This window comes from Oryx dammah, unplaced genomic scaffold (genome assembly GCF_014754425.2).
Source record: "Oryx dammah isolate SB20612 unplaced genomic scaffold, SCBI_Odam_1.1 HiC_scaffold_17, whole genome shotgun sequence".
NCBI lineage: Eukaryota > Metazoa > Chordata > Mammalia > Artiodactyla > Bovidae > Oryx > Oryx dammah.
This window is the reverse complement of record NW_024070201.1, coordinates 39,769,923-39,781,995: the sequence shown is the minus strand read 5'-3', so window position 1 is coordinate 39,781,995 and position 12,073 is coordinate 39,769,923. Positions and strand designations below refer to the sequence as shown.

The window sequence follows — 12,073 nt, the reverse complement described above, 5'->3', positions numbered from 1 at the left end:
CCCCGAAGAGCTTTGTGAGTTTTAAAAGAAATAGAGGCTTAATCGTATTGCATTATATATATCAAATCAGTATGCTGAACACCTTAAACCTGCACAAAGTTGTATCTCAATTTAAAAAGAAAATAGTATCTTTGTGGGACTACGAAGGCTGTGTTGACTTGGGTAAATTCCGGCACTCGACTTTATCTTTGCCAGCCTTCTGTATCTTCAAAACTTGTCTAACACAAATATTTTGCAGATAAATAATGAAACCTATAATGAGACCAGGCAGGATTCCTAACGCACAGTAGGCGCTGAAGAAGTAATACTGTGTCCATAACCTCCTCTTTTCAGGGATTGACCTTGAGAACATTGTCTACTACAAGGACTGCACCCACTATTTTGTCATGACCGCCAAGAAGCAGAGCTTGCTTGACAAAGGTGTCATCATTAATGTATGTATCTCTCATCTCTTGGCTGTGTATCGAGCCTGTCTTTCCCTTTGGGACCTGGGCTGGCAGCATCAGCGAGTGTGGGAGTAGATGTTGTTCTGCCAGAAACTGAGCTGGGGTTGGGGGAAGAGGGACTGTAGAGGAAGGCACCACCCCCCACCAAGTCCTCCTTGGTGGCGCATGAATGTTGGAAGGAGGAGCCCACACTAACAATAAGAGGCAGGGGTGTTTCTGCAGACAGCTGGTCTGGGGGGTTGCTAAGATTCTCACCCAAGTGTCAGTGAAGGTCTTTACCATGTGTTTCATTTACCACCTCCTCCTTTTCTGGGCTGTTACACGTAATTTGGAGGCAGGTGGTGGTTCGTTGTCCCAATGGGACATGGGCATATTTACTTGTAAATTTCATGCTGTGGCCACATTGTCATGGTTTGGGAGAAAGCATTATTGTAGTCAAGAAGATTCAAATTGAATCTTGGCTCTGCCATGTATTAACTCAGGACTGTGACTAAGCTGCTTGTCTTCTCTGAGCCTCAGTCTTCTCATCTGCAGAATAGGAATAATAGTTTCTGTCTCAAAGGATTGTTCAGAGGAATATATTTTTAAATGTATACAGAGCACTGACATGTTGCAGGCTTGTAGATTCCCTCCGCAGCGTCTCTGCCTGGTTTAGACACCTGCTTTTTTGTCCTGCTGTCCTTCCTGGCCTCTGCTTCCTGCTTTTGCACCTTCCTGCTTATAAAGAGAGCAGGGCTGCAAGGAAAGAGCACATGGAGTGACCGGCCCTGGGCTGACAGCTTCTTTGGTCAGGGTTCAACCCTTCCAGAGCCCTGGTTGCTGCTGCTGCTGCTGCTATGGCCTTAAGATAAGGATCATGCAATCCAAGGTCAGCCTGCTCTCAGGGGGTCGGCCTGTAGCCCAGGCAGCATGGTGACCATTCATTGACGCTTGTCAGAGAAGAATGCACCTATCCTCATGCCAGCTCGTGCTGGCAGCTGGCTGGGCAGCTTTAGTAACCCAGCCCTCCCCTGGGCCTCCTCTGCATCAGCTCAGAGCTTTGCTGAGAGCCTGAGTTGCTAGACAGGAGGCTGGGAATAGGAGGGGGGTTAGTGAACGAAGCCAACTTAGCCCAATCAGCGGATGTGGGTTTCAACATCTGGTGCCCCACTGCTGACCCGGTCTTGGGGAGGTAAGGCCATGCCCCCTTTTTCCCTCTGCTCCACAGATGTGCCTCTCAGAATTACTTCCTCCAATGGGATGCCTGTGTCACATAGTGAAGGACTATTTAGGGCCCAAGGTGCAGGTACGGTGGGTACCTTAGCTTGGAAGGAGCTACAGAAGTTCTTCTTAGCCCGTCTCTGGGGAGTCAAGCCAAGTTTCAATTAGGGTTCCAGTGTCACTGGCTGAGAACTCTGGCCTTCTGGGATGCTGAGGTTCCTCCTGGTCATCCCAGGGTGTTTCTCCTGGCCACAACATGTTGCTCATGGTGACTTGATTTTTTGGCATTGCCAAAGCCCCTCCATGCTCCCCTCAGGCTCTGTGCCATGGCACCAGGTGGGTGGGAACTTTGAGCTTTGGTCCCATAATTATTGCAGGAGCTGGGGACCCATAGTTGTCCCCATCAAGGCCTTCCTTCTACCTCAGAGAATCTGGGAGCATCATCTGAGCTGGTGCAAAAGGTCCTTGAGATATAAGACATGAACTCTAGAAATTGGAGGCCAGACTGGACATGGGAGAACTAGACACCATTTGGTTCAGGGGTCCTGCATGGAGTCTCCAGGTGTCCAGCCAAGCTCTATAGTATTTGCACAAGCTGAGAGCTGACCTGTCTACCCCAATCTACTTAAATTGCCCTTCTTTACTTGCTCCCAGAGGAATGGCAAATCCTGTTTTCCTGTCTCTACATGGGCCAGCATCTTCCTTGAGATACATAATGTGTTGAGTGAATGTTTGCTGAATGACTAACTGACCTGCTTCCCCATCTATTCCTGCTGATCTCTGGGCCTTCTCCCGTGACTACCGAAGGGAGACTAAAGTTTCTCTTATAGGAGCCCTACCTCTGGGCTCTGAGCTGCGTCTGTCCCTCCAGGCCCCTGCCTCTGCTGACCTGTGAACATGCAGGCTTGGTCTTAACCCCAGCAGCAGGAGCTTGGTGGCCAGGAGTGTGAGGTGGACGGATGCCCATCACAGCTGGTCTCCCTGTGCTGAGTCCACCCTCATTTGCAGCAGTGAACAGGTGTTGCCTAACCTTTTCTGGTCTGCAGCCCCCTTCCACCTCCACACCTTGGGGAACTGTTCTTCCTGTTGGATTCCCCACTCTTCTCTCATGCTTCCTGCTTTCCTCTCTCCTTCCCCACCTCCGTCTAGGACCCAGCTTCTCTTCCCTAGGCCTGTGCAAAATGAGGCCCAAACTCACTTCCTGCCTGTATCTTCATTTAGCTCTCCTTCCTCGGCCCTACCCTCTTTCTTATAGCCCCATTCCCACTTTTTTTCTCTCATCCTTGTACTCGCCTGTTTCCTAAAAGTCTGTTCTACCATACACCCTCTCACCTGGACCTCCAGCCCAGCAAGACCCCTTGGCTCCTCCCGGCAGCCCTGGGGGAGGTGGCTGTCATCCCAGCACAGCGGGGGTCCGCCCCTTGGCCAGGTCCCTGCAGTCTTGCCTGTGGCATCAGCGCTGGTGCCACCTTCATCATTCAGTGTCCACATCCATCCATCACCCAGTCCTCCGTAACAGTGCTTGTGGCACGTTTTGAAGAGGGGGTAGCTTTGAGATTTCTCCATTCACTCTCCCATACCCTCAGGGAGGAGAGTGATCCTGTGATCTAAGAACAGGTATGAGAAAGGAAAGCGAGTAACAGGAGCTCCAGCTGTGACCCAACAAAAGGCTCTTGGGCCAACTCTGGGTTCAATTTAGTTGACGTGGTTTGGATGTGGAAATACTGGAATTTGGGGGAAATCATGGCTGTTGGGAAAATTACCACAGCAGGTCACTGTTTGTGGTTGAGGCTGTGCCATCTAAGACCTTTGTAAATGCTCATGCTGTTACTCTTGGGGTGTTGGGGATGCACTTCAGCACATACTGCGGCTTGGCTGTTGTTATTACAGACTGGAATCTCAGTCATTGTAAACTTCCCTATTCCTAGGCCTTGGGCTAGGGAGCCATGTACACAGTCTCATTTAGTTCTCACATGGTTCTATGGAGTAGATTTTGTTAATCTCATTTTGCAAACTCAAATTTTGCAAATAAGAATACGGAGACTCAGAAAAGTTCAATAACTTGCCCAAAGTTACAGTCAATGCAATCGATAAACAGAGATGGAATTTGACCTGCTGATCTCACTGACGCAAGGCCCATGTTAGTCTTACATGCTAGTCCTTGCCCCACGCCCCAGGGAGTTCGCATGTTCTGTGTCCTCTTTTGGGAAAGGTGGTCTTTTAGTTTCTATAGCCACACTATGAGCAGATTTGGCTCTGGGAGATGTCCTAGAGATCATTGCCAGTGTCCCTCCAGGGGGATAGCCTAGTCCTCTAAGCTCAGGGTTCTCTACCTCCCCGTGGGAAAGTGCAACATTAACACTGTAAGAGCAAAGCAGGGCCCTGAGGAGCCCTTAGCCTCTTGAGAAAAGGGGTAGCTGATCTTGGAGAGAAAGTTTGAGAGTTATGCCAATTACCCGTTTCTTTTTTGGACTTGTTTGACCACTAGCCACAGCATTTCTGGACCACATTAGCTTAGCTTAGTCCATTGTAAAATCACTCCTACTCACTTGCTTTTTTGTCTTTTAATTTTATTGAACGTTATCGTAAGAACCAGCCATATGACATATGCTTCTGTACTTCTGCAGGACAATTATTTACACTGTTCGTTACAACACACTGCTCTCTGTCAAAATTCCTATGTCAGACGGTTCTTTTAGAATTTAGTGCCAGGAATAAATTGCCTCCTCTAGGAATTTCTATTCTTCCTTCTTTCTGATAAGGAAAGCCCCGTAACATATCTCATTTCCCTTTTGCCTTGGATGCCAGGAAGCTCAAAGCCAAATGTGATGTTTAATCATAACTCTCAACATTCCAGATGACTGGTTTTGTTCCCTGGGCCCCAATTTTCTAGTTCTGTCTCAATTAGCCTTTCTGCAAATCCATTCCAAGTCCTTTTGCAAAGAAGTGGATATGACTCCTTGCCCTCTTGAGGGCAAGTTGCTACACTGTGCTCGCGTTCTTTCCCCCAGGACTATGTCGACACAGAGATGCTGCTGTGCGCGGAGAATGTGAACCAGGACAACCTGCTTTCCTACGCACGCGAGGCTGCAGACTTCGCCACCAATTACCAGCTGCCGTCTTTAGACTTTGCCATGAACCATTACGGGCAGCCCGATGTGGCCATGTTCGACTTCACCTCCATGTACGCCTCCGAGAATGCGGCCTTGGTACGCGAGCGGCAGTCACACCAGCTGCTCGTGGCCCTCGTGGGTGACAGCTTGCTTGAGGTACCTCCTACGTTTGGATTCCCCTGCTTCCTGCTGGAAGATAGACCCCCACATTGCTTTTTTAACTAGCAGCATCTGCTGTCCTGAAGCTCAGGGGAAGGACAGGCTCTCAGTCAATTGGCAGGACTCTGACAAACCCACCCTGGCCTTAGAGCCTGCCTTTTGACTAAATTCAGAGGAGTCAACTCTGCCTATATACAGGCAGGAACACTTTCCCTTGCTCCTCTGGTTTCTTTTGGGCTGGCTTCTCGGTTGGAGCACAAAATTAAGCGGCCCTGGTCTGGACTTCATGGGCCATCCTTCTTAGAGCTTGTAGATCCTGAGACTTCTTCCTCCAGTCTGTGGATCTCTGTGGACTTTCAGCATAGAGTTCATATAGGAGCAAGAAGGGAGTGTTGGCCCCAAAGTCCATGGCCTCCTTGCTCAAAATTCTTCCCAGAAAATATGCAGATGCTAGCATTCTTAGATTAGATGAGTGCTTTCAGGAGGGGGAAATTTTTATCTTAATGTAAGCACTGACCAAAAAATGATGATGCATGTATCCCACGTTAGCATCAAATTTCAAACCATGCTTTGGGTGCACATGGAACAGTTTAGTTAGAACTTAGCTTCGTGAATCCATGCTTGCTCATCCCGGTGTGCAGACTCTGACCTAAGCTCCTTGCATAAGCCCTCAGCACGCCTCTGCTGCTGTCCCAGTCCTCCTTCCTAGCTTTCTCTCTCAGCACTTTCCTCCCACACTCTCTGCTGCACCCAAACCAGACAGGCTGTTCTTCCATCGGGCTCTGTTATTTTCCTACCACCAAGACTTTGCTCCCTGTTCCGGAATGGATCAAGATCAGAATCCTATCCATTCTTTAAAATCGGCATGAACGTACCTCTTCTGTGAAGTATTCTTTGATTATTTCTGTCTCCCTCCCCCAGCATGGGAATCTGCCTCTGCCTTTTTGAGCCCCCAAAGCAGTTATGTGGTTCCATGTCATAGCACCCTTGCATAGACTTTATGCTACAGTTACTTGTGTTTGTGGTGAATCCAAGCGATGTGCCTGTCACCTCTCTGACCTCCCAGTGCCTCCCATGGGCCTGGCAAACACCAAGTGCTTTATAGAATGGGATGGCAGGCTGGGAATCGCTGGAATCAACTGGAACTTTGTATGTGTCCTTTGTAGCCATTCTGGCCCATGGGCACTGGCTGTGCCCGCGGCTTCCTGGCAGCCTTTGACACTGCATGGATGGTGAAAAGCTGGGACCAGGGCACTTCTCCCCTGGAGCTTCTGGCTGAAAGGTGAGTACTGACAGCAGAACCCTCAGCTGGAGGCAGGGCTGAGTCAAAATTCAGGCAGGGGCAGGAGTGAGGCTGGATGAAATCTGGAGCCCCTACCTTGCCCTTCCCACATGTGGCCGATTTAACCTTTGGTGTCCCCTAGGAGAAGTCCTCCATAATGACCTACCTCTGTCATGATCTACTTCCCTAGGGGCCAGGCTCTTAAGTCTTGGATGCCAAAGAGAAATCTTCATCTTTCAGGGCAGCCCTGAAGTTGGGGTTCTCAGCACTGCTGAGACACTGAGCAGCCAGAAGAGGTCTAGGGGAAGCTTCCATTGCAGCGCTGAGTCCCACTCTGTTGAGGGTTGGGTGCTCTGACCTCCTAGGCCTCTTCCACTGCTGAGATCCTGAGCTTCCTCTCAGACCCCTGCTGTGGGCCACATGGCTGTGACAGCTGGTGGACTAGGAAAAGTCAGGGCTGGCGGGTGGGGACAGGCCTCTGCTGGTCTTGGGTGTGGAGACCTGTGGTCACGAATAAGCAGCCACAGGAGGTTGAGTGGCAGTTATAGCAAAACCACAGGTTGCTGGGCTGCCAGCTGAGTCCCTGCCCTCTGCCCAGGGGAGGAGGCCAGCATCACCACCTCCCAGGCTCCCTCCTGCTTCCTTCCAACCCTGTTGACCCTCCCTTGCTTTGTAAATCTCAGGAACCAGGAGGGCCAGGCATTGCTGGGAAGGGTTATGCAAACACATCTAAGAAGTTCTTGAGAATATGGGAAGGGGGGCGAGGGGTGGGGAGAAGGGGTGGAACTGAAGGCCCGAGGTTGCAAGAGCAATCTTTGACCCCAGCTCTGCCTCCCTCCAGAGAAAGTCTTTACCGACTGTTACCTCAAACGACCCCAGAGAACATCAACAAGAACTTTGAGCAGTATACATTAGACCCGGGGACGCGGTACCCAAACCTCAACTCAAACTGCGTCAGGCCGCATCAGGTAAGGCCTTGCCTGGAGTCCTGTCTGGGTCACTGTGCTCTGAGTGGTAGGAAGGGGTGGTCACCTAAAATCTTGGCACAGTCCTGGGACTGAGGTCACCAATGCCTCTTGGCCTAAAGGTGGGACAATTCCTCTCTCTAGGAAAGCCACAGGGTAGAGTCAGCATCTCTAGCCCACAGAAAGAACTGGAACATGTAGGTGTGTGTTCACATATGTACATGGATTTACATGTTTGCTAGTCACTGAGCACACGCACTGCTGAGCATGAAGAGTGAAAAGTGTTAGTCACTCACTCATGTCCAGCGACCATGCCATGGACTGTAGCCTGCCAGGCTCCTTTGTCCATGGAATTATCCAGGCAAGAATTCTGCATTGGGCCATTGTAGCCATTTCTGGATTGGGCAGCCCTTTCCTTCTCCAGAGAATCTTTCTGACCCAAGGACTGAACCCCAGTCTCCTGCATTTGGATTTCCTAAGTGGCACTAGTGGTAACGATCCCTCCTGCTGATCCAGGAGATATGAATGAGAGACGCGTGTTTGATCCCTGGGTCGGGAAGATCCCCTGGAGGAGGGCATGGCAACCCACTCCAGTATTCTTGTCTGGAGAATCCCATGGACAGAGGAGCCTGGTGGGCTATAGTCCTTGGGGTCACAAAGAGGCTGACATGACTGAGGTGACTTAGCACACTCACTCCTGAACTGTGGGCAGATTCTTTATTGTCTGAGCCACCAGGGAAGCCCATTGCTGAGCATAGCTCTCTTGAATAATCTACTTGATCAAATATCAAGTCCTTTGATCCGAGGTTCTAGAGTCTATTTTTTCTCTCGCTGACTTAGAGCCACACAAGCTCTGACCTCTTCAGTTAATAGGGTAAAAATGGTGTGAATTTTAAAAAGCCAGTTATCTATATTCACTCTTGACTTCCCCCACGTTTGGATGGATAACAGGTCCATAGCTCTGTATCAGATTGCTGGTTCCCTTGCCGAAGGTCGGGCCCTTCAGTGAGAGAGGAAAAGGGTTCAGAGGCCCTGCAACTGGGATTTGGGGAAGAACTGGCAGACAGTTGGGTTCCCTCTCCCCTAGGTGAAGCATTTGTACATTACTAAGGAGCTGCACCAGTATCCTCTTGAGAGGCTGGGTTCAGTGAGGAGATCCGTCGGCCTCTCCAGGCGAGGTAAGAGGCCTTCCTGGGACCCCAACTCTGCAGGGAGCAGGCCGGCTGGGTGGCAGGCGGGGGCCCAGGCCCTGCAGGCAGCCTGGTTCTGATCCAGTGACCTTGGCCAGGTGCCTCTCATCTCTGCCCTTCAGTTTCTTCACCTGTAAACCTGGGACAGGACAATACCAACCATAGCATCACTGTGTGGGGTAGAGGCGAGTGCTTGGTACATTACAGTGAACTGGAATGACTTCCCTGGGACTTGCTTTTCTTCTCCTGTTGTTTTCCAGTCTGAGGAATCTTGACTCCTCAGTTAGATAACCAGCTCCACATGCTTCGCTCTTTTACTGGTTCCGGGGCCTGGCACAGCCCGGCACTCGTGCAAAAGGAAAGGAGGGCTAAATGGCTAACTTCTCAGTGTCCATCCACCTGTGCTCAGGTCATCATCCTGCTTAAAGAGGCACCAGCTTCCCAGACCTGTGTCCTGCCTGCCACTTCTCTCTGCCCTCCACATTCACACGCCCCACTGCTGCTGGCCCTTTGATAAACCACTTCACATAACATGGCCCCTTTTTCTAGATTCTTTGCCATGCCACAGTCCTTGTCTCTTCCCTGGAAACCTCCTTCTGTCTTAGACACTCTCCTAGAAGCAGCTCATATGTACTTCCTCCATGACTCTTTCTTTGGTGAATTCCCTGGCACTGCCAGACTCTAGCAAACCTGCTCCCCTGGCATTGGTTTCTCCATCATTGTCACCCACTAATGCATCTGTCTTCCCCACAGGATAAGCGTGCTATAGACAGGGGCCATGTCTTCCTTACCCCTATGTTCCTGACCTCTAACCAGGACCTGGACAGAGTCGGGGTCTTAGGGACTCTTTACTGCAAGAGACCATGCTTCCTGTCCCAGCATCCTGCATACTCTCAATAGGACCCCCTCAGGGCTGCACCCGTGCCCACAGCCCCTTACTTCCATACTTTTCCTCCTGGTCCCCACCCATGGTGGCAGATGGAGGGGGTCCCCAGGGTAGCTGCTGAGATTTCTGCAAAGCGCTTCACCACTGTCCGTCTCCTCCTGCTGCAGAGTCAGACATCCGGCCCAGCAAGCTCTTAACCTGGTGCCAGCAGCAGACCGAGGGCTACCAGCATGTCAGCGTCACCGACCTGACCACGTCCTGGCGCAGTGGCCTGGCCCTGTGTGCCATCATCCACCGCTTCCGGCCTGACCTGATGTGAGTCTGGGGCCCTGTTGGACCTGGCAAGCTCCTCACTTCTCAAGGGGACCCTGGAGACAAGGGAGACCAGGGCTGTTCTACATGCAGAATCCTTGGTTCAGTATTCTCTTCACATACTTTGGATTTGAGTTTTTTCTTCAGTTTGTTCTCTTCCCTTTACACTGGTTACTCTGCCTGCAGCTTGTCTGATCTGTGAGGAGCTAAAGTGGCTCAGATTCACGAATTGATTGCACTTATATTCCAAACTCTCTTCTTTTGGGAAATTTGAGCATTTGCATCTTCAAGTTTTATCCTCAAGAGAAGACTTAGAGGCAAGACTTAATTCTGGGGACCGGTTTGAGGTTTTACAGCCAAAAGAATTAGATTTGAGACCCAGATCTGTTAGCTGTATACTGTTGGGCAGGCCCCTCATCTTCTCTGAGTTTGCTTCTTCATCTATAAATTGGGAATAATAGCAAGGTCATTAGGAAGTTTGGATTATGTTTGTGGAAATGCTTTATGATGTCAAAAGCACTATATATCTATTCTATTGTTTTAAAATCAACTGCAGTATAACCTCACACCCATGAGCAAATTTGTCCAGAAGGCTGGACGGCAACCTAGTAAAGGTTCCCAACTGATACCTTTAAGAAGTGAAGTTGCCTCGAGAAGGGGACAGGGCTCTCGCTTGTTACTTTATATAACTTGATTCTTTTATTTACAAGAAGCTCATATTGGTTTTGTAATTAAAAGGAAAAGAATATAAGGGAACTACTTAAAAATAAAATAGCTCATAGATTTTCCAATCATTTTCTTATGTTTTCAGCCCAGTGACATTCTCATGGCCCAGATCTGATTTGGTCCCTCCCTGAGTGAGAAGGGGGTTTACTTCTTCTGGCTGAGCCCTGCTAAGGGGTCAGGGGTGGTGGTGGAGGGATCCGAGCAGGAACAGGGTCCCCTGCAGTGCTCCTTACGGCTGAGGTTGTTCAGCTCTTCACCCCTCTCCATCCTCTCCCTGAACTTCACTTCATTCTGATTCTCCAGCAACTTTGACTCTTTGAACGAAGACGACGCTGTGGAGAACAACCAGCTGGCATTTGACGTGGCGGAGCGTGAGTTTGGCATCCCCCCAGTGACCACAGGCAAAGAGATGGCATCAGCCCAGGAGCCCGACAAGCTCAGTATGGTCATGTACCTCTCCAAGTTCTACGAGCTTTTCCGGGGCACCCCTCTGAGGCCTGTGGGTAAGGACCTGCTTTTGGACGAGGCTTTCCCTGCCCCTGAGCCATCTCTGCTCTGCACCTACATCTTGCTGCTCTTCACACTGGTGGCCTCTGTTCTGGGGCTGACCCCTCCCCTCCCTTTGCCTTTGAGCCTAAATAGGGATGGACCCTGTGCCCGGGTTCTATTCCCCAGGAGAAGGGAATGGCAACCCACTCCAGTATTCTCGCCTGGGAAATACAATGAATGGGAGGAGCCTGGCAGGCTACAGTCCATGGGGTCACAAAGAGTCAGACACAATTGAGCGACTAACACTTTCTGTGTATATAAGTGGGTCCTGTGTGGCAGGTGTCACATAGGGCTGGTCTGCACCTGCCCTCGTCACTGGGAGGTCACTGACAGAGTGGCACAAGCTCCCTACACAGGCCACTGGCAGCTTCAGTTGGGGATGAGGGAGTTACTTTGGAGGGACTTTGTCTCAGTGACACCCCCTGAACACCGGGGGAGCAGTGGCAGGATCCGAATCTCAGTCTTACTTTTACTTCCTAACAGATTATTGGCATAAAAACTATGAAGAGAATGCCGACCTCAGCTTGGCCAAGTCATCCATTCCTCATCACTATCTCAACCTCACGTTTCCGAGGAAGAGGACTCCGCGAGTAAGTTTGAGTCTGGGGTTGTTTAATCTCTCTTTGCACGTGGATGGGGTGAGGGGAAGGGAAATGCCACAGGCTGGGTCTGTGCTGATAAATTACACAGATTACGCACTCATGGAAGACATGAGTAGGACTCAGTCAACTTCCCTTGCGCCATGCAGCCAGCTTCAAAGCTTTCAGTGTGCTCATAGGAAGGGCAGGGTAGAGAGTGAAGAGGACATGCCAGTGAGGATTTTTTAAAGTAGAGCAGATTAGCTCTGCCTCCTAAGCAGGGAGGAGGAGATGATATCTCACTTTGCTAAGCAGTTTGGATCAGGAACATGATGGCCCTTTAGTAGCAGAGGTTGATGAAGAGGCTGCATTTACACATTCTGTTCTATTCTTTTTGTTTTTTAATTCATTCATTCAACAAATGTCTATTGGGCCCTACTTCATGCCAACTTTAAAGCTGAAAGTTTTGTTAGTTTTTGAGGGGAACAGATATATAGAGATGATTAATAAGTGGGCCGTTGCCTTTGAGGAGTTCAGAGCTTCATAAAGAGGTTCCCAAACTTTCCTGACTCAGTGGCACCTTTCACGTCTTAGTCACTTTTTTCAAACTGCTCCCAGATCAAAAGAAATACCTAAAAGTTTCATTTGTTAAGTATTTACGTCCAAA

General features: G+C 49.9%; 1 protein-coding gene across 12 annotated transcripts in view; it reads left to right on the top strand.

The window, feature by feature from the left end:
* The window catches only part of MICAL2 (microtubule associated monooxygenase, calponin and LIM domain containing 2), a 154,981-nt gene that overhangs the window by 108,524 nt on the left and 34,384 nt on the right, over window positions 1-12,073 (top strand). For all 12 annotated transcript variants that reach the window (XM_040258362.1, XM_040258364.1, XM_040258361.1 and 9 more), the window contains exons 8-15: window positions 334-434; window positions 4,658-4,915; window positions 6,085-6,200; window positions 7,042-7,168; window positions 8,253-8,343; window positions 9,409-9,556; window positions 10,583-10,782; window positions 11,312-11,418. In XM_040258362.1, coding sequence (XP_040114296.1) covers window positions 334-434; window positions 4,658-4,915; window positions 6,085-6,200; window positions 7,042-7,168; window positions 8,253-8,343; window positions 9,409-9,556; window positions 10,583-10,782; window positions 11,312-11,418 — 1,148 coding nt within the window. The remainder of the gene's footprint in view (window positions 1-333; window positions 435-4,657; window positions 4,916-6,084; window positions 6,201-7,041; window positions 7,169-8,252; window positions 8,344-9,408; window positions 9,557-10,582; window positions 10,783-11,311; window positions 11,419-12,073) is intronic.